At 41.6% G+C, this 20,622-nt stretch overlaps 2 protein-coding genes across 4 annotated transcripts in view; one reads left to right on the top strand and one right to left on the bottom strand.

Moving 5' to 3' along the window:
• LOC106573605 (serine/threonine-protein kinase STK11) overlaps positions 1 to 4,149 on the bottom strand; it is a 41,972-nt gene extending 37,823 nt beyond the window's left edge. The window contains exons 1-3 of one of the 2 annotated variants that reach the window (XM_014148796.2): positions 3,857 to 4,149; positions 1,978 to 2,873; positions 1,492 to 1,575 (exon numbers count right to left, since the gene is read on the bottom strand). In XM_014148796.2, coding sequence (XP_014004271.1) covers positions 1,492 to 1,575; positions 1,978 to 2,258 — 365 coding nt within the window. In that variant the 5' untranslated portion in view covers positions 2,259 to 2,873; positions 3,857 to 4,149. The remainder of the gene's footprint in view (positions 1 to 1,491; positions 1,576 to 1,977; positions 2,874 to 3,856) is intronic. The other variant, XM_014148797.2, reaches the window with a different exon arrangement.
• Positions 4,150 to 6,076: 1,927 nt separating this feature from the next.
• Positions 6,077 to 13,399, top strand: LOC106573607 (follistatin-related protein 3). 2 transcript variants are annotated; one of them, XM_014148798.2, is made up of 5 exons: positions 6,077 to 6,361; positions 7,146 to 7,331; positions 11,124 to 11,339; positions 11,507 to 11,734; positions 11,882 to 13,399. In XM_014148798.2, exons 1-5 carry the CDS (start codon positions 6,289 to 6,291, stop codon positions 11,932 to 11,934), a joined length of 756 nt encoding a protein of 251 aa, XP_014004273.1. In that variant the 5' UTR covers positions 6,077 to 6,288; the 3' UTR covers positions 11,935 to 13,399. The 2 variants fall into 2 exon arrangements, with proteins under 2 accessions (XP_014004273.1, XP_014004274.1); XM_014148799.2 differs by having other exon boundaries at positions 11,507 to 11,778.
• Positions 13,400 to 20,622: the final 7,223 nt, after the last annotated feature.

Below are 20,622 nucleotides of genomic sequence, written 5' to 3'. Positions count from 1 at the left end.
CAGGTCTATGACAGTAGGAGCCAGTTAGTCACGACTGCGTCAGTGTCCCTCTCTCCCAAGGAGGGGGGCGGGAGCCCAGTCAGCCCACAGTATGAGCTTCACACCCATATTAGAACCCCCATTAACTAACCGCTGGAGGGACTTCACATGACCGGTGAGAAAGGCACAGGAAGGAGCGGGAGAGAGGAAAAGGGAAGGGAGAGGGGGGCTGCCCTCATTGCCGGTTCAATCAGTAACACACATTAGGAGTAAATTGAGTGAATAGATGATGCAGCTGGGCTGCAGTCAGACGAGGCTGAAGGAGCACTCACCACTGCTGGGCCCATCTGACGTAGGAGCAGACAGGGGGTGGGCGGGCGGGCGGGCGGAAAGAACATTTTTGAGAGGCAAATGATTTATGTTTTTAAAGGTAGAATTCTACGTATTCACACTTCTGGCTCTGTGCAAAAAAGACAGGTAACAAAAACATATGGTTCAGTGTTGCTTTTAGAAACTGTGATGTTCAGTTTGCAACTATTCTCTGAGTTTTTTTTAAAGCAGAAGCCAGAGCTCTCATGCCCTTAACATATGTGTTCCACACAAATAACTCAGTCACGTTTTTCATCACTGCTCTTTTACAGCCGCAATGCAAAGTGACCTGTGAGCCACAATGTTCCAACAGAGCATGCCGCGGATGAACAGAACAGACCCCTTCACACTAAATTATAAACACAGAGCGTTCACAAACACGTGTCACTAGTCTAAGCGGAGAGATTCCATCAAGTCAATCTAGCTAGTATGACTCAGCAACTAAAATGAAAACCATGTCATAACTTCTTATAATATGTTCTCACCTCAACAATTACGTAGTCTAAAATGTAAATTGGGATTTTATTTTTTTTACCTGACTGAACATTTGCTGAATCATTCATGGTCTTAACTGTACTAAATCAATTGGGGAGACCCTTTTAATGTCAGACACAAAGGGTAATGAGTGTTTTATGTGGTGTAGTGCGGCAGACTTCTAAGGACAAGCCAGAGATTATTAGAATCAAAGAGTGAGTGAGTTGGGGGGAGGAAGAGAGCAGAAGGTAAAGGCCTTGTGAAGTTAGTTAGTCCATCTAATACTGAGCTTCATGTTGCGTATTCCCCCAACAGGCCAACAGAGACCTCGTGTGGTCATACCGCTGAATTACAGCATGATGACATTTCCGGTGAAAGTGACTATTGGTGCATTCAAACTCATTTGAAGGACAGTGCACACTTGTCTTTACAGTTGATCTGCATAGCGTACTCTACTGTTCCATGGGAAAACAATAATTCCCTAACTGTGAGAAAAGAAGCCCCAAAATAGACTAGCTTATCCCACTTTCCACACATTATTATGCTTGGACAAAATCTTATGCAGTGCTTTGAAGGCTTCGTTAGTACAATTTGTACAACTAGTGAGACTATGGTTTAGATAGACTCCTGCTAAAGAATAAAAACACATTCATCATTTTTAAAGGATATATCTTTTGCTTCTCCTCATTATACAAAACTTCGACCAACTGGATAATATTATTGTGCCTCAATCTTCTTAACAGCTGAATCTCTCTGTAAGGAAAAGTTTTTTCTCAACTGTTTAGATATATGGCATTGGGAAAACGGAATTAATTTCACTACGGAATAACTTTGCAGTTTCATCAGCACCGATAACAACAACAAAAAACACAGAGGGCCAAAGTAATTTGAATAACCTCAAAGTTGTTTTATCTTCTGACCTTTTAAAGGCAGGATTTAGTGAGAAAACCATAATTACTCTTAAAAAGCTCAACTTAATCACTTCAATTAATAGTGGTTAATATTACTCTCAGTGATTCTTAAAAGGCACAGTAACGCCTGAGGTACATGCACTGATTAGAAGCACATTCACACACCAAAAAAACACAACTAGTCTATTAGGCATCTATCAACACAAAAATTACTGTGAAGACCGTTGCAAAGCGTCTCACATACTTTTTGACATTTTGCTCCCCGTTTGGGATGCGTCTCAGTTTCTTCTTCTTCAGGATCTTGACAGCCCTCCTACAGAGTGTCTCAGAGTCCAGCATCTCCTTCACCTTCCCATAGGAGCCCTCTCCCAGCAGGTCTCCCATCAGGTACCTCCCAATCAGCTTGGCCCTCTTCCTCCGCGGCTCGTAGATTACTTCTGTGGAGTCGATGCGATGGATGAAGGTGTCCATGGTCAGGTGATTCTCCAAATAGTCCATGTGTTCATGGAAGTCCCCGTCTCTCATGGTTGCCCCTTTCAGCGATGTGACTGTTTTTAATACTTATGAATTGTATGTTCCTGGATATCCTGGGTCGGACAATACTCCAACACTGAATACGAATGCAGACTAATGTATTGAAATGTGGGATGCTGCAACTGCAGAAATGCAACAGAAGGTTCTCCTTAACCTGCTGACAATGTAGCACTGCTTGAGTATGTTGACCAGAGAGGTGAGTGGACTTGGTGTCCAATATTACAGGTCTACAGAGTTTGGCTCTGATAAGAGGGAATGTTTGGTTCTCTGTCTATGTTCTCAGATGATACAGGCTTATTTCATCCTTCTTAGCCATGTCCTTGTGACACCTGGAAACTGCTGTGATGTGTGCTTTGGTTGTTGGTTAATGTCATCATGTTTTGGGCAAACCATGTAATTACGTTCTGTTTGCATAATTGCTATTATTCAAGTGTAATAATGAATTGTGAATGTGGTGTACATGATAGATTTTCAATGAGGTCTTTTACAAAGCTTGGATAATCGAATGTTCTACTTCCATCCATGTTCTGAATAAATCCTGGGTACTTGCCAAGCCTGCACAACTGTCTGTCCAGTTTCAATGAATCATTGTAGGGATCCTCAGATCTGCAATACAAATGCACAATCACATGCAAAAGCATTTTGATGAAATTCACGAGACTGAAATGCATGGAAAGTGCAAATGCACTTGTACACCACCATGTCTATCCACACTACGATACTACCATGTCAATACACACGACCAATGATGAGGATGTGCTATCATAACGGTATACATTTAAATACTAGTTAACTAGCTCCTATCATTACAACAAACAATGCTGAATATTTTTATGAACATCACATCCACTCAACAACATAGCAGGCCATGAATAGCATAATCAGTGTCAGTGAGTGAGGTCAGAAAGTGCAAACCAGCGGTCTTTGTCTGTCGTGACTAGCTACAACATAGCTGATTAAACTCAATTTCACGATTTGAGCGGCGACAACAGTTAAAATTGGAGTTTCCGCGTCTCAAACAATCTAGTTTTTATCCCAAACTAGTGATTTCAGCACCCAAAGAATAGCCCACAATTACACACGACATTGTTCTGTGTAATTGCTGGCTATTCTTTGGGTGTTGAAATCAATAGTTTGGAGTAAAATCTTCATTGTAGATGTGACGTCGGAGCACCAGTCCGCCCACACTGGTTGCCGCTCAACTCCATCGTAAATCGTTGAGTTTAGTCGGCTAGCTACAACACAAAGCATATTGAAACAGCAAGGCTAGCAAACGTTAGCTAGATAACGTTTATTGTTTTGCTATAAGGGCACACATATAAATGAACAATAACAATTCTGAGAAGACTCATTGTAGCAGCCGACTCTTGTGCAATAAACATCTCCTCAACGAGCCTGCTTGCCAGCTAGCTATCTTATCTACTGCAGTCGCATCCACAAACCAACCAATGTTACAGTATTAGTATTTCGCTATCTCTTAGTAAGCTATTAAGTTAGCTAACGCTACATTCATTTCCTGTCCTGTCATTTTGCATTACATTTTCAGGTATGGGGTATATTGTCTGTATGTTGAAAGAGGTCAACTGTACCTTGTATGCTCCTTTACCGGTGTCATCGATTGCCTATGAAGAAGTGTTGGCTGTCAGAAACGCCTCCATCTTGTTTACATTATCTATGCTCCAAACATAGACATTCACAATGCAGAAATCTATAAGGCTGCCTGCTACTAAGGTTGGTTATGGTAAAAAAAAAAAAAAGATTTACAAAATGTGTAGTTTCTTGTAGAAACAGGACGGTTTCAGTGAGTTGACCTCAATGCAAACTTCTGTCTATGACCACAGGACCATTGAGGTTAAAATTTCACTCTGTGATTATTCAGTGTCTCAAAGCCACAAAAGGGTAGGACATATTTCAAACGTTGTTTATTAGGGGGAGATGGGCCCTGTCATGACATGGGCCCTGTCATGTCACTATCACAAGTGATTATTGTTTCTGAGGCTGTGTGAACGAATTATTGGATTATGCTAATAATTATAAAAACATTTTTATTCAGCCTTCCCTTATGTGGATGTGATGTTAACACTCACCAGTTGATGGCAGCACTGGTAAATTATATTTTTCTGGACCAAATGTATAGTCACAGCAATGATACAGTGGCACATTAAACAGAGAAAGACAGACAAATACAAACAGAATTATGATTGATAGAATATGTCCTTAAACTATAGTCATATAACTTTTAGAAAACCCTAGATTCTACACATGCTTCATAGTCATGTCGTTTTACAACATTTCTCCAACTTGAAAGGTCATAACAGTATTGCATTGCCATAGATACATAAATAATAGAGATAAGAAGTGGCTAGTCTGGGTTGCCAAACCGTAGCCTATTCATCTGCGTGGCCCAATGATCCAAACCATGTGAGCTGCTGCAGTGACCCAGTTCTCCAGCCCACCCACTGCACCACTCTGCAGGGTCAGCATTCCAGCTGTGCCCTGGGGATCTCTGTACAGCAACAGAAGGCAACATCATTCACCACGACTTACAGAAACAGCATATGCTACTTTCATTTTCTCCACCACCAAAGGGACTACAAGCCGGAGACAGACAGATGGGAAGATTGGCACAATTTTGGCTCCCAAGCAATATCATACTCCACAGAAGAGAGGCGGTGATAGGGGACAAGAGAAAGAAAGGGGATGAAAGATAGATGGAGGTCTACATGTAGATGAAATAACACTCAGGCTCACTCTGTCATTCTCACGTAGGGGTTCTATCAGTGAAATGAGTGCCTCCTAACCATCACAATCACCTGCCATCGCTCTCACTGATGCTTTGCATCTGCTTCTGCTTCTCTGTGTTGGTGGAGACTGACTTGGGGCCACAAATGTATTTTATCACTTATTAGCTTTAATGTGTCCTCTCATAAAAATTGAAAATGTTGGTATTTATCTAACCACATCTAGCTTAGTGGTATTGAGACTGTCTATAGGCTGGATGTATCTTACTTCATATCTTAGTTGATGATATGGATTAACTTAGCATATTGTTAAGGTTCATCTACATTGCAATAATAGTGTGTATAGTTGAGGAAATTAGGCATGTCTGCACTGAGGGAAATTAAGAATGATTGATGTTTTGAATTCTTGAACTGTTCTTTATTTTTTGTTAATTAATCCATAAGAAAAGTCTAACACACATCCCCAAAGCACAATGTACTTATACAGCAACAGTCTCCCATAATCACATCTCACACTCTGTGGATTTCAATTAGGAGGAGAGGACATGCAACCTAAACCAGACAGCACCTAGACAACAGAGCCAGACAAGTTTAAAGAAAATATGATTTATAAGTCACTATGGTCACTACAGATTTAAAACAATCTAGGCTATAATCAAAGCTGCAAGTCATATATCCTGTTATCAGTTAAAAGATCAAAAATAAAAAAAACAGAATTGTGATATTGTTCTTTTTGATTATAGCCAACATTGTCTAGAGAGATAATTATTTCCTTGTAATACAATTGAAAGCTATATGATATGGACTGAAAAGTTCTGAAGTGGTTCTACATTATTTGAAATATTTGAATGAAAACATTGTTATTATCTATTCGCATATAATAATTTTAAATGATGTAAAACCATTTCGAAATATGCTAGGCCTACTCTACGTTCACAATACCACCGTAATCAGAAGACGCATGGTCCAGTTGCGTTTGTTGCACTCTGGTGAGGGGACGTCTCTTGTCTGGAAATTGAGTCCGAACGTAGAACACGTAGAACACTGTCCGTTCCAGCCCTGTTCCAGCATTATAACTGGCTGAGAGCATCGCCCATCCCAGCAGCATAATTTCGTCTGGGCAAAATATTTATATAGAGGGGAACGACCTTCATTTACAACACATTCATTCACGTGAGAGAACTCTGCGAACTTCATTGCGAAGTTAACATTATTTGAAAACATTTGGAAAAGTTTTGCCCAAAGTTTTATTTTACAATTATTTTTAATTTTTTATCACCATGGGCTTTTTGATTGCTCTTTTCGCTGTGACAGTTGCTTTGAGTCAAATGTTTGGAAGATATACTGTAAATGGTGAGTAAAGTATAATTTTATTTTATTTATCAAAAATTGCGGTTTGATATGTAAACTAATTATGAAATAATTATGTAACCAAGTTTTGCTTTAAGAAGTCTAGCTTGATATCTTAATTTAAAACGCTTAAAACATTCGAAAGTACTTGATTGACAGGATTTGTGAATAATGACCATTAACTAAGTTAAACCATAGTTTTGCTGGCTTGATACTGAGAATTACATAGTGCAGGTGCGCATTGTGTTACTACGGCGTAATAACATATGTATTACGTGCAAACAGTTACTTAATCACTGGTTGGCATTAGTATGCAGAACTGCATGTTTATTCCAAAGTAACCTTATTCTCTCATTTAGGTACGTTAGAATACCTTATATATTACAAAGTAATATGTGAGCGTTTATGGGTTGTGGCAGTGATGCGTCCTAAAACCTTTAAACAAAACTCCACGATTGTGCAAAAGGTCTCTCTATTCTCCTGTATGAATTGGTGGATTAGATGCTGCTAAAGTGTATTGCGTGTGGACAGAGAGGTCAGCCAGGTCTGGCTACGGACTGGTCTGGTCCATTCAGCCCAGTTTGATGTAAAGTAAACAGAGTCCTGGCTATTGTACAAGTGGGCCAGAGCTATAAATCTATATTATGGCTCTGAAGAGGACTATTTGTATTTCCAGTAGGCCATTGTATCCATCAAAGTATATCTACTTTAAATATGTCAATCATGTATATCAATTATGTAGAAAAACTCCAACTATGCGTTGTTGTGTTTGTTGTGGTGTGTTCAGCGGGGATGTGTTGGCTGCAGCAGAGCCAAGAGCAGCGCTGTGACATGGTGCTGATGCGTGGGGTCAGCAGGGAGGAATGCTGCTCCGGAGGCCGTCTGGACACGGCCTGGTCCAACACTAGTCTGCCTATCAATGAGGTCAGCCTGCTGGGCTTCCTGGGAATCGTGTCCTGCAAACCCTGCAAAGGTAACAACGCAGTAGAACTTGCAGAATTACTTGCTGTGAACCAACTAACAAAATTACAGTATCATATCTCTATCATTAATACGGGTGTTTTGCTATTTCTCAAACCATTTGACTAACAGAAATAGATGCTGATTTCTTGACTCTTGTTATGGTAAACCACCATCGCTGGAAGTGTACCAAAGGTGCCTCAGACAAGTTAGATGGTTTTAGGTTCTCCATATGGTCCCCTCATAACTGGCAATGAATGAAGCAAAGACGTTAAGGGGTCACATTTTGATCATAGTTCCAAATGGCAGCTCATTTGACTATAACTAGACCACCTGTCTTCTTCTTGGGATAACTTTGATCCATATGGAATTTCCAAGTTAAGTTAGTTTCCAGAGGTTTCTAAATTTTGTGAAATGTGGATCTCGGCCAGTCATTCCATCTAACTCTGTCCAGCTGTTTTGAGTGGCTTCCACTATTGGAAGCCTTCACCATGGGTATTCAGGTTCACTCAAGGATATATTCCTGTTTTTATAAACTAAGGTTGCGGTGGCACTTTATTAACAAGTCCATGTGATCTCTTGCCAGGGTAGTGGATTATTTTAAACCGTGTGAGGATGATTAGTGTCAGCAAGGCTGAAGCCAGCATGTACCAAATAGCAATATAATTCTAGTTTCAAAATGTAGTAGCATTCCTGCTAACTACTGTATGATCGATCATGTTTTCACTTCTATGGAGCAGTCTTATTTTAAGGGATATAAAGGCTATTCCAGCATGCTGTTGATTACAAAAAGGTATAAACCAACTAGTTGAATTAACAAGCATAATTGTACGATGGCAGCAAAAGTAAATAATGAAATGTTCTCATCAAGTATGTGCTTAAATGATAAGTGGATAACCTCAAGTGATCTAGAATGACAAAAGTAACAAGACAAGTTGTAAAAGACAAGCTATACACTTCAATAATTTAGCTACATTCGTACAATGCCTTCGGAAAGTATTCAGACCCCTAAACTTTTTCTACTTTTTGTTACGTTACAGCCTTATTCTAAAATGGACTAAATAAGTAAACATCTCAGTAATCTACACACAATACCCCATAATGACAAAGCGAGAATAGGTTTGTAGAAAGTTTAGCAAATTTATTTAAAAAAAAACAAAAAAAACAGAAATATCTTATTTACATAAGTATTCAGACCCTTTGCTATGAGACTCGAAATTTGGCTCAAGTGCATCCTGTTTCCATTGATCATCCTTGAGATGTTTCTATAATTTGAGTCCACCTGTGGTAAATTCAATTGATTGGGCATGATTTGGAAAGGCACACACCTGTTTATATTAGGTCCCACAGTTGACAGTGCATGTCAGAGCAAAAACCAAGCCATGAGGTCGAAGGAATTGTCCGTAGAGCTCCGAGACAGGATTGTGTCGAGGCACAGATCTGGGGAAGGGTACCAAAAAATGTCTGCAGCATTGAAGGTCCCCAAGAACACAGTGGCCTCCATCATTCTTAAATGGAAGAAGTTTGGAACCACCAAGACTCTTCCTAGAGCTGGCCGCCCGGCCAAATTGAGCAATCGGGGGGGAAGGGCCTTGGTCAGGGAGGTGACCAAGAACCCGATGGTCACTCTGACAGAGCTCTAGAGTTCCTCTGTGGAGATGGGAGAACCTTCCAGAAGGACAACCATCTCTGCAGCACCACCAATCAGACATTTATCGTAGAGTGGCCAGACTGAAGCCACTCCTCAGTAAAAGGCACAAAAGGCAAAAGGCACCTAAAGACACTCAGACCATGGGAAACAAGATTCTCTGGTCTGATGAAACCAAGATTGAACTCTTTGGCCTGAATGCCGAGCATCACATCTGCAGGAAACCTGGCACCATCCCTACGGTGAAGCATGGTGGTGGCAGCATTATGCTGTGGGGATGTATTTCAGCGGCAGAGACTGGGAGAGTAGTCAGGTTTGAGGGAAAGATGAACAGAGCAAGGTACAGAGAGATCCAGAGCAGGTTCACCTTTCAACAGGACAATGACCCTAAGCACACAGCCAAAACAACGCAGTAGTGGCTTCGGGACAAGTCTCTGAATGTCCTTGAGTAACATAGCCAGAGTCCGGACTTGAACCCAATCGAACATCTCTGGAGAGAGCTGAAAATAGCTGTGCATCAACCTGACAGAGCTTCAGAGGATCTGCAGAGAAGAATGGGAGAAACTCCCCAAATACAGGTGTGCCAAGCTTGTAGCGTCATACCCAAGAAGACTCGGTGTTGTAATCGCTGCCAAAGGTGCTTCAATAAAGTACTGAGTAAAGGGTCTGAATACTTATGAAAATGTGATATTTCAGTTTTGTATTTGTAATAAATTAGCAAAAATTCCTAGAACACTGTTTTTGCTTTGTCATTATGGGGTATTATGTGTAGATTGATGAGGGAAAAAACGATTTAATCAATTTTAGAATAAGGCTGTAAAGTAACAAAATGTGGAAAATGTCAAGAGGTATGAATACATTCTGAAGGCACTGTATATCCCTATCGAGATGTGTGTCCATCCCACCTTGGAACTGGTCCCCAATATGTCCCTGCAAGTTGCAGTGCAATTGAATAAAATCGAAATAATCAAATAAATGGACAATAATCCTCCTCCTTCTCCTCCTCCCTCTTCTCATTCACTCTGCATTAATTATTTCCCAATGCTGGCTGAGACACAGGCCTGGCTGCCTCCCCTCAGAGAATAAAAAAATGAATTCCTGTTTACCACAGGAGAAATGTTTGCCACATGCCCAGACGTCTGTTTCTCATAATGTGGAGCACTATCTGGATCATTAAGCAGACTGAAAGAACAAAACTACAGCATCAATGTACATGTGATACTGTGGGGAAGTGCTGGTCTATTATCATAGTACTGCCTGTCAGAGTCAGACTGGGCCCAACAGTTGATCCTCCCCATTGGGGCTACTGATTTCCAGTGCTTCAAAGCATTCCTGGGTGTTGACTAGTGCTCCATGTCTGACCTATATTTAAATCTGCATTGATTTGTGAAAACGTATATGAATTGCAACGAGCTGCCAGTGAACCGGAGAAAAACATAACAGAAAAAGGGATTTTCTTGGATTTCCCTGGGAGGAATGGGGACAAATCTGATACTCGTTTGAGAAATCCAGAAGTATCAGAGTTGGCCTCTCTGGAGATGGAGAATAACAGGATATTAAAGCAAGCGCTCGCAGAGAAAGGCAATAAAGTCCTGCTTTTTACAGGATCAGGTCTGAATATCACTCTCTATTAGGATCAAACAGGTCCTGAGAAGCCTGTTGAAAGGTGGCGATGGTTTATCTGTGTTGTTTTAGGGTTACAGTACTGGGTGACTTCCTATTGACCTGGCTGGGCCTTGGAGAGTCAACTAAAGTCAGTTGATCCTGCGTTTCCTCCTGCCACATCTCTCAGCCTGTAAAACCAAGTGACAGGCCTTTGAACTGGTTGGTCTGCTCAAACACCCTTCCATCCATCTAAGACTTAGCCCTGCTTTCATCATTACAGGGATCCTACAGTCATGGAAACAGGCACAACCTCAGACACATTCTTACACACTTGACATCCTTGTGTATGACCATAAACAAAGTATGCGTTTATTGTAAATGTTTTTCTGGATAAATCATGCTGCGGTTAAAGACAACAGTTTTCAGCAATTTGTTCTGTTTTGTTGAGAATGAATCTTAAGCAGCAGTGGATATGGATCACTTAATGACAGACCATTTAAGATGAGTAAATGCTTCGACAGTAATACTGACTTTTTACTCTATGTTTTGCAGAGACCTGTGATGGTGTGAACTGCGGCCCAGGGAAGGTGTGTACGTTGAAGGCTGGACGTCCTCAGTGTGCGTGCTCTCCCGACTGCACTAACATCTCCAAAAAGCATGCTGTGTGTGGCAGCGATGGGAACTCCTATCGTGACGAGTGTGCCCTCCTGATGGCCCGCTGTAAGGGACACCCTGATCTGGAGGTCATGTACCAGGGAGAATGCAAAAGTGAGGACACGCCTGTACTTCAAGAGTTATCTTGCATGTCAGCAGTTTGGTTATTTCAAATACTAATTGTGCTACTGCAGCAATATTACACACATTCTTGGATTCAAATCAGTATTCCTTTGTAGCGATACTATATTACTAATGCTCTATGTTCATGTTCTGTCCAGAGTCTTGCTCCAATGTGGTGTGCCCAGGTACCCACACCTGTGTGACAGATCAGACTAACAGTGCCCACTGTGTCATGTGCCGCACAACCCCCTGCCCAATACCGCTGAAGTCCGAGGTGCCTATCTGTGGCAACGACAACATCACCTACCCCAGCGCCTGCCACCTCCGCAGAGCCACCTGCTTCCTGGGGCGCTCCATAGGAGTGCGTCACTATGGCAACTGCTCTAGTAAATCCCCTTCACCGTTCCTGATCTGTCAACACATAGCCTAAGTATAATCAATAAATTAATAAACAACCTAAATTGAATGGATTTTCGAACTTTAGATATTTTGGCATGTGTTGGATGTGTTTTGTCTTGTGTCCTCTCTCTCAGGTGTTCCAAGAAACACTCTGGCTTTGGAGGGCAGTGAGGAGAATTCACTCTAAAGGGACAGTTCTTGTGTGGTCCAACTGGTTCTTCAGTCCACCTGGCACTAGACTTAGCTTAGTCCAACCGGTATGAAGATTTCCAAGAGATCACCTTCGAAACGTGAACCAACATTGTCCCGATGTTCACTCACCAAGTTCTGATTTATGTTGACTACTTTTTTTACAATCACTTATCCCCTCCATCCCTACCCCCTGTACATAGAACAATGATACATTTGATGTGGGGGAACCCATTGGAAGTAGCAGTTTGTTCTTCCAAAAGGAAACCAATACTGTATTTGTTGATGCATGCAATGTATGTTAAATAGGATGATTTGCTCATGAAACTGTGGAGAAATATGTAGGGGGCTTTAAGTATAGGAAAATATGTGTATATTGTAAATAAATACTGCTACTATTTATTGAAGAAGGTATCAAATCTGTTCTATTTATGTTTTGACCCTGTATACAAATCCATATATCAATAGGTCAGCTGTATTTATTGTATTTTGTTTTAAGGCACATGCATTTGGTTTTAAGGTACATGTATTTGAATGGCCACTGCCATTCTTTTATTTTGGCAAGTTGTTTTTATTTTTGTGTATTTTTCATATCCCTAAATAAAGTGCTTTGTCCCTTTAAAAGCAGCATGACAAAAAAACTAAATTTGTTTGGATACTGGATACCACATTTAGAGGATGACAATATATATGGTTTCAATTCACTCTAAGCAAAACAGGGTAACTGCTGTCTGTATTTCGGTGTTTGTTTGGAGGTGATGAGAGACTTACCCAAAACAAAAGTGCACAGTATGTCTCCTCTCACTCTGCTTGCACAGAGTACGAAACTGTTTACGCTGGAGCCCAATCAAATTTATAAGCCTCCCACTGATCACTCAAATTAACAGTTTAGATCAGTGTGCAGCAATTTTATTAGACTGTTGGTTCAACTCCAAGCCTTTACAATACCTCCACTGTTGAAGTCTTGGCTTTGTTTATTTTGTATGTTTGTGGGTAATATGAGTCCAATATAATGCCATTTGGGTTGTTGAATACACCTGTGTAACTGAAAAATCTGACAAATGTTGTTAGCCTTATCAAATTGAAAACATGATAATGCCAAATTACATTAATTTACTCAAAGTTAACTCACCGGATCCCCAGACTGTGCAGCCTAATGTATCTGTTCAACGTTTAAGTACTAGTGGCCATTTGAACCAAATGGGCATATAGCTATTTGCAAATAGCTATTGGTTATTGTGATGTGAATGAATAGTGCTGCACACCCATTTATTCTAGATGATTTAAGAGATTTTTTATTAAAACAAATACTGTTTTTGAACAATTTACACTAGTTTCTTGTAAATAGAACTCAATTTCATGTACCTGTGTTCCTACTGTGAAATTTGAATGACAAATGTATCTACTTATTTTTGTATTTTTGTACTGCCATTTTATCTCAACATAAACTATAGTATTTGTCATGATGCCTCTTTCATTTCTGGTGCGACTTCGACAGTCATTAAATTCATGTTATACTAGTCAGAATAGTCTCTCTAGTCTAGTGCATAATTCCAGATAGGCTTTGTCCTACCCTCTGTTATTAATTCTTTATCATACAAAATATCACTTACAGTACAAACATACACAGTAATTGCCATACTAGATTCTAGACATTTACATTTTTTTACATTTTAGTAGACGCTCTTATCCAGAGCAACTTACAGTAGTGAATGCATGCATTTCATACATTTTTTTCTCCATACTGGTCCGCCATGGGAAGCAAACCCACAACCTTGGCGTTGCAAACACCACGCTCTACCAACTGAGCCACACAGGACTTTTGTCAGTCTAAAAATACACACAATAGTAAAGGCATTTATCAATGGAGTAATTTCAAGCCTCAAGGGGCTGTCGTGACAAGCTTATATGCACATCGTCTATCCCTTACTGCCTAAAGAAGATCATGGCCATGGTTATGAAATTTAGTGAACTGTCTACCTTAACTACCCACATAGAGGAGCAGCAGGTGGGCTAGAGTGATGGACGTCTTTTACTATGCTGCAACCTCTGTGCGTGCAATGGCCTTGGCGACTGACATCCAACTGACAATCCTCAGAGGAGGGGAGAGGAGACCAGTGAAGAGGGGCGGTGGAGCATTAAAGCAAGTCACCCCATCTCCTGTCCCTGAGGAGCCCACTCTGGAGGAGAGGAGATGGGTGAGGTAAGCGACAGAGGGCCACTGACTGACTCACTTTCCTATATGAAATATTGTCCTTATTTTCCCTGCTCTGACTGAGAACCACTCCTAGACTGACTGGGCCAGCATCTGGCCTGACTGGGTCAGCATCTGGCCTGACTGGGCCAGCATCTGGCCTGACTTGGCCAGCATCTGGTTTAACTTTGGGATATGTTTATATTGTGATCCAAGCACCCTTTTAATACATTGGGAATGGAATTAAAGGTTTGCTCGAACAGGCAATAACAATGCTATTGAAAAGTGATTGTTTTTCTGATATGCATGCATCTTATTTCTGCTTTCTGATTCTACCATTTCTCTATTGTAAATGCTGTTGTTTTGTTTTCTGTTTTGTAATTAAATGCTACATTATCAGATGGCATAGAGGGAACCCACCCATTCCCTAGTTTATAGAGTTCTGGTACAAACTGTAATGGTCTGATGATCTCGTCAAACATGACCTCAATGTGGTCCAATGGCATGCACTACTCTTTTCTTTTTATCTAATTGCTCCAATTCTTAGGAAGAAGGAGCTCCCATGCCAGCTCAGTTTTTCATATAGTGATAATCGGCATATAAAAGTACAGTATATGAAAGATCCTCCCTAAAATGTAAGGAATTTAAATTAAAGTTTCATTATGGAGAATGCGTGGGAAAATTAAATGTTTAAGGCATGGTTCCCAGACCATTTTGGGGATATGAGTAACCCATGTAAAGCCTTTTCAATTGTCTTGTGACCCACCCAATAAACAAAACCAATGTTTAACCATTCTAGACTAAACTGTGACCCAAAGGAATATCTGTGACCCAACAGTAGTATAGAATACAACTTTATTGTAACTTGGTTAGAACTTAAATGTTAATTCTGCCTTTCCCAACACCCCTAGATACAAACAAACACACACACACACACACACACACCCACACACACACATTGAGAGGCACAGGGTCAACAGCAGTACAGCACCCCCTGGATGGAGAGCAATTGTGGGGGGGTGAGTGCCTTGCTCAAGGACACAAAGGCAGGAAATGTTACATGGGATCAGAGACCAGCAGCCTTCCAAATGCCAGTTCATGTCCATTCCCATTTTTGTGTTGCCCGGCCCGGGGCTTGAACCATGGTCCGCCTCTCTAACTTCAAGTCTACTGCCATCTCCGGTCCCCCAGTAACAGCTTTAAAGGGATAGTTTGAGATTTTGGCAATGAAGCCCTTTATCGGTTACATGTGTAAGTCTTCATAAACCATTGTGGGCCACCATAACAGCCATCCCTGTTTTGTAATATACATTCAGGAAGAACAACCTAATCCCCAACACAGTGTATTATTACAGCTAATGTCTTCTGAGTCACAACGGAAATGATGTTCCCCAATCCCAAAGTGGAGGTATAACTTCAGGGTGCACAGACCATATGAGGCATTTCAAAGCAATTGTAATTAGGTTTAGCGTGAGACTTCTGAGATTCGTAGCACACTATGATCAGAAGGTCCACAGTGTCATCTGTTTTCAACACGTAAGGGGGCAGTTCTGAAGGCCATTAAGTATTCCCTTCACTTCCTGAATTGAAGGAGTCTGTAATCCTGCTCTAGATTGTGTCATGCACTGCCGTGGGTTTTACCAGAACACACTGATTTGTTGCTCTGAATCCAACAGATGCACACTGCACAAACCTGTCTGTCATGACTCATGAGCTCCAAGTAAGATGTTTAGACTTTCAAACAAACACTTGTAGCAACTCAAACACTCAGGTTTGAGAGATCTATTTTGATCAGAAAAAGTCCTCATTGCTCACTCTCCATGCCTCTTTTTGTCCATTTCTTGTCGTCCTGTTGCTGCAGTTGACTGACAACTTCCAGTAAGTTACGCCCAACAGTTTGATCGGCGTAGACGTCCTGACGAAAACATGCTGGGGCGCTCCCAAAGACCACCCACTCTCCACATCATGCCTTGATTTAAACAGTCCCGACCCCACATCTGAAACGGATCAATGTGACTTCCTTCCAATTTATTACCTTTCCATATAGGTCTCCAAAGTTTATAGATATCATATGAAAAAATCTCCTTCAAAAAAACAATTTATGGATCCAAATAAATTAGCCTAATATAATTTATGTGGCCCAATACATTTACAATATTAGCTTTTTGCATTAGTAGCATAGCAGATGGCTATTTTATATAATGAGGAGTATGCACCTATCTTTGAGTCTGTTTGCAATTGACTTGAAGTACAGCAAGGGATGTATCCCTTTGATTCCATCAACAAGCCCATCTGTAAATAGCCCATCCAATCTACCTACCTCATCCCCATATTGTTTTTTATTTACTTTTCTGCTCTTTTGCACACCAGTATTTCTACTTGCACATCATCATCTGCACATCTATCACTCCAGTGTAAATTTGCTAAATTGTAATTACTTCACTACTATGGCCTATTTATTGCCTTACCTCCTCATGCCATTTGCACACGCTGTATATAGACTTTCTTTTTTCTATTGTGTTATTGACTGTACGCTTGTTTATTCCATGTGTAACTCTGTGTTGTTGTTTGTGTTGCACTGCTTTGCTTTATCTTGACCAATTCGCAGTTGTAAATGAGAACTTGTTCTCAACTAGCCTACCTGGTTAAATAAAGGTGAAATAAAAAATACATAGACCACTGGGCCTTGAGATCTGTCAATAAGTGGTCAACATAAACTTGTCATCCACAGTGCCAAAAAATAACATATTAGCAATTGAGGGCCATGCTTTCGATTTTGAGGGGAAAATCAGATCATCAAGACAAGAGAGCAAAAGATTTAGGAAGTTGCGCAAAATAAAATTGTCCCCAATTATGCAACTTGTTTTTTCCTGTATGCGTCTACTGGGACAGACTGACCTCTGGCTGTGTCTGTGTGTGGCTTGATGGAGTCAGTGAAGACGGTAGCTGGAGTGTGATATAATGTGTGATATAATGTCCATACAGATTCTTAGCAATACATTACAGCAGCGACAGAAAACCATTTGTTTGGTCTAGGAATGGCATAGGATTACTGTTGACCTCTGCACCCTGTGATGACAAGGTCACTGATTGAACCCAGGTGTGGGCACAGGTTGAATGTGTCATTGGGGGAAGTACAGTATGTTAACTGAATGTTCCCAGTCTTACCCAAAGTCAACTTACGTAACTGAGTAGATCTGTACATATCACACCATCAGCAACATCACTGCCCTACTTTCAGGTGGGCTAACTAAGACATATGCAGTAACTATATTATAAGCAAGAAATGGCCAAAATGCCTGGCTATTTATCACCGAAAGTTGGTTGTATTTTTTGCATAACCTTTTGACAAGTGAACATTCAGCATCACAAATCAACATTTAGAAGATGCAAGTAAAAGGTGTCAATTTATAACAACTTGATAGCTTAACGATAAGAACACTAATAGCAAAAGCAACTGCAGAGAATTCCCTTCTCATCACAAAGGAACAATATACCCCCAGTGAACTCCTGGAGACATATGGGATCTATTTCCTCTGACTACTCAAAACTCCAAGATGGCGTAGCAGTCGGAAGACTGTTTTGTCTTGTCCTGTCCCGTCCCATGTATATATTGTTTTCTTCGTATATATTTCGTATATATTTTTAATATTTGTAATCTCAATTTTCATCTACGGACTGAACATACTCTCCTCACCCAATGTGGTACGGATCTGCAATTATTTACACTTTAGAACCGGAACCCCCATCAGGAGCTAGCCAGCTAACTATCGACTAGCTAGTAGACAGTTAGCCACTGCTAGCGGCCATCACCGTTAACTCGAACATCAGTCAGCCTCAGCCCGGTCAATTCCTGCCAGTCTGCACAGCGCTATATCAACCCAGAGCATATCGGACTGCTTTTTCTCTACCACATCTCCGGATTCCTACCCCAAGCGCTGAACCTTTACACCGGATCATCGCAGCTAGCTAGCTGCTGTCCGAGTGGCTACTCCTGGCTAATGTCTCTGTCCCGAAGCAAGCACCAGTTAGCCTGGAGCTAGCCTCGAGCTAGGCCCATCTCCCAGCTAGCCAAAGAGGTCCTTCAGCCAATTCTTGGGCTACAATACCTATTTTGCCAATTGGCCTAGACCCTTTTACTGCCAACATGGAGCCCCGCCGATCCATCACGACTGCTATGCCAACTGTCCTGGGGGGTTTCAACAGGCTCTTCTGTTGCGACGTCCCCCAAAGGCCAAACTGCTAGCCTGCTAGCCCTGGTCCACTAGCTGTCTGAATCGCCGTATCTCCAGCTTGCTTAGCTACTCACTGGACCCTATGATCACTTGGCTACACATGCATCTCCCTAATGTTAATATGCCTTGTCTATTGCTGTTTTGGTTAGTGATTATTTACTTATTTAACTGTAGAGCCTCCTGCCCTGCTCAATATGCCTTAGCTAGCCCTTTTGTTCCACCCCCCACACATGCAGTGACCTCACCTGGCTTAAATGGTGCCTCTAGAGACAAAACCCCTCTCATCGTCACTCAATGCCTAGGTTTACCTCCACTGTACTCACATCCTACCATACCCTTGTCTGTACATTATGCCTTGAATCTATCCTTCCGCGCCCAGAAATCTGCTCCTTTTACTCTCTGTTCCGAAACGCATTAGACGACCAGTTCATATAGCCTTTAGCCGTACCCTTAATCTACTCCTCCTCTGTTCCTCTGGTGATGTAGAGGTTAACCCAGGCCCTGTAGCCCCCAGCACCACTGCCAATCTCCTGGCGCTTTCATTTGTTGACTTCTGTAACCATAAAAGCCTTGGTTTCATGCATGTTAACAGTAGAAGCCTCCTCCCTAAGTTTGTTTTATTCACTGCTTTAGCAGACTCCGCCAACTCGGATGTCCTAGCCGTGTCTGAATCCTGGCTTAGGAAGGCCACCAACACTCCTGAAATTTCCATCCAAACTATAACATTTTCTGACAAGATAGAACTGCCAAAAGGGGCGGAGTTGCAATCTACTGCAGAGATAGCCTGCAGAGTTCTGTCATGCTATTCAGGTCTGTGCCCAAACAATTCGAGCTTCTACTTTTTAAAATCTACCTTCCCAGAAACAAGTCTCTCACCGTTGCCGCTTGTTATAGACCCCCTTCAGCCCCCAACTGTGCCCTGGACATCATATGTGAATTGATTGCCCCCCATCTATCTTCAGAGTTCGTACTGTTAGGTGACCTAAATTAGGACATGCCACCCCGGCCATCCTACAATCTAAGCTAGATGCCCTCAATCTCACACAAATTATCAAGGAACCTACCAGGTACAATCCTAAATCCGTAACCATGGGCACCCTCTTAAATATCATCCTGACCAACCTGCCATCTAAAAACACCTCTGCTGTCTTCAACCAGGATCTCAGCGATCACTGCCTCATTGCCTGCGTGCATAATGGGTCCACGGTCAAACGATCACCCCTCAACACTGTCAAGCGCTCCCTAAAACACTTCAGCAAGCAGGCCTTTCTAATCGACCTGGCCGGGGTACACTGGAAGGATATTGACCTCATCCCATCAGTAGAGGATGCCTGGTTGCTCTTTAAAAGTGTTTTCCTCACCATCTTAAATAAGCATAACCCATTCAAAAAATGTAGAACTAAAAACAGATATAGCCCTTGATTCACCCCAGACTTGACTTCCCTTGACCAGCACAAAAACATCCTGGGGCACTCTGCATTAGCATCAAATAGCCCCCGCGATATGCAACGTTTCAGAGAAGTCAGGAACGAATATACTCAGTCAGTTAGGAAAGATAAGGCTAGCTTTTTCAAAGAGAAATATGCATCCTGTAGCACTAATTCCAAAACGTTTTGGGACACTGTAAAGTCCATGGAGAATAAGAGCACCTCTTCCCAGCTGCACACTGCACTGAGGATAGGAAACACTGTCACCACAGATAAATTTACAATAATCGATAATTTCAATAAGCATTTTTCTACGGCTGGCCATGCTTTCCACCTGGCTACCCCTACCCGACCAACATCTCAGCATCACCTGCAGCAACTTGCCCCCCCGCTTCTCCTTCACCCAAATCCAGACAGCTGATGTTCTGAAAGAGCTGCAAAATCTGGATCCCTACACATCAGCTGGGCAAGACAATCTGGACCCTCTCTTTCTAAAATTATCTGCCGAAATTGTTGCAACCCCTATTACTAGCCTATTCAACCTCTCTTTCGTATCATCTGAGATCCCCAAAGATTGGAAAGCTGGCGTGGTCATCCCCCTCTTCAAAGGGGGAGACACTCTAGACCCAAACTGTTATTGACCTATATCCTTCCTGCACTGCCTTTCTAAAATCTTCAAAAGCCAAGATAACAAACAGATCATCGTCCATTTCGAATCCCACCGTACCTTCTCCACTATGCAATCTGGTTTCCGAGCTGGTCATGGGTGCACCTCAGCCACGCTCAAGGTCCTAAACGATATCATAACCGCCATTGATTAAAGACAGTAC

The sequence above is a fragment of the Salmo salar genome, chromosome ssa16 (genome assembly GCF_905237065.1).
Source record: "Salmo salar chromosome ssa16, Ssal_v3.1, whole genome shotgun sequence".
Lineage (NCBI taxonomy): Eukaryota > Metazoa > Chordata > Actinopteri > Salmoniformes > Salmonidae > Salmo > Salmo salar.
The sequence above is the reverse complement of the archived record's forward strand: the minus strand, read 5'-3'. Positions and strand labels throughout refer to the sequence as shown.

Excerpts from the sequence above, each read along its gene's own strand:
- LOC106573607 (XM_014148798.2), top strand. The coding sequence starts at position 6,289 with ATGGGCTTTTTGATTGCTCTTTTCGCTGTGACAGTTGCTTTGAGTCAA. Across the intron at positions 7,332-11,123 it reads GTCCTGCAAACCCTGCAAAG|AGACCTGTGATGGTGTGAAC; the intron begins GTAACAACGCAG and ends TATGTTTTGCAG. Across the intron at positions 11,340-11,506 it reads GTACCAGGGAGAATGCAAAA|AGTCTTGCTCCAATGTGGTG; the intron begins GTGAGGACACGC and ends TGTTCTGTCCAG.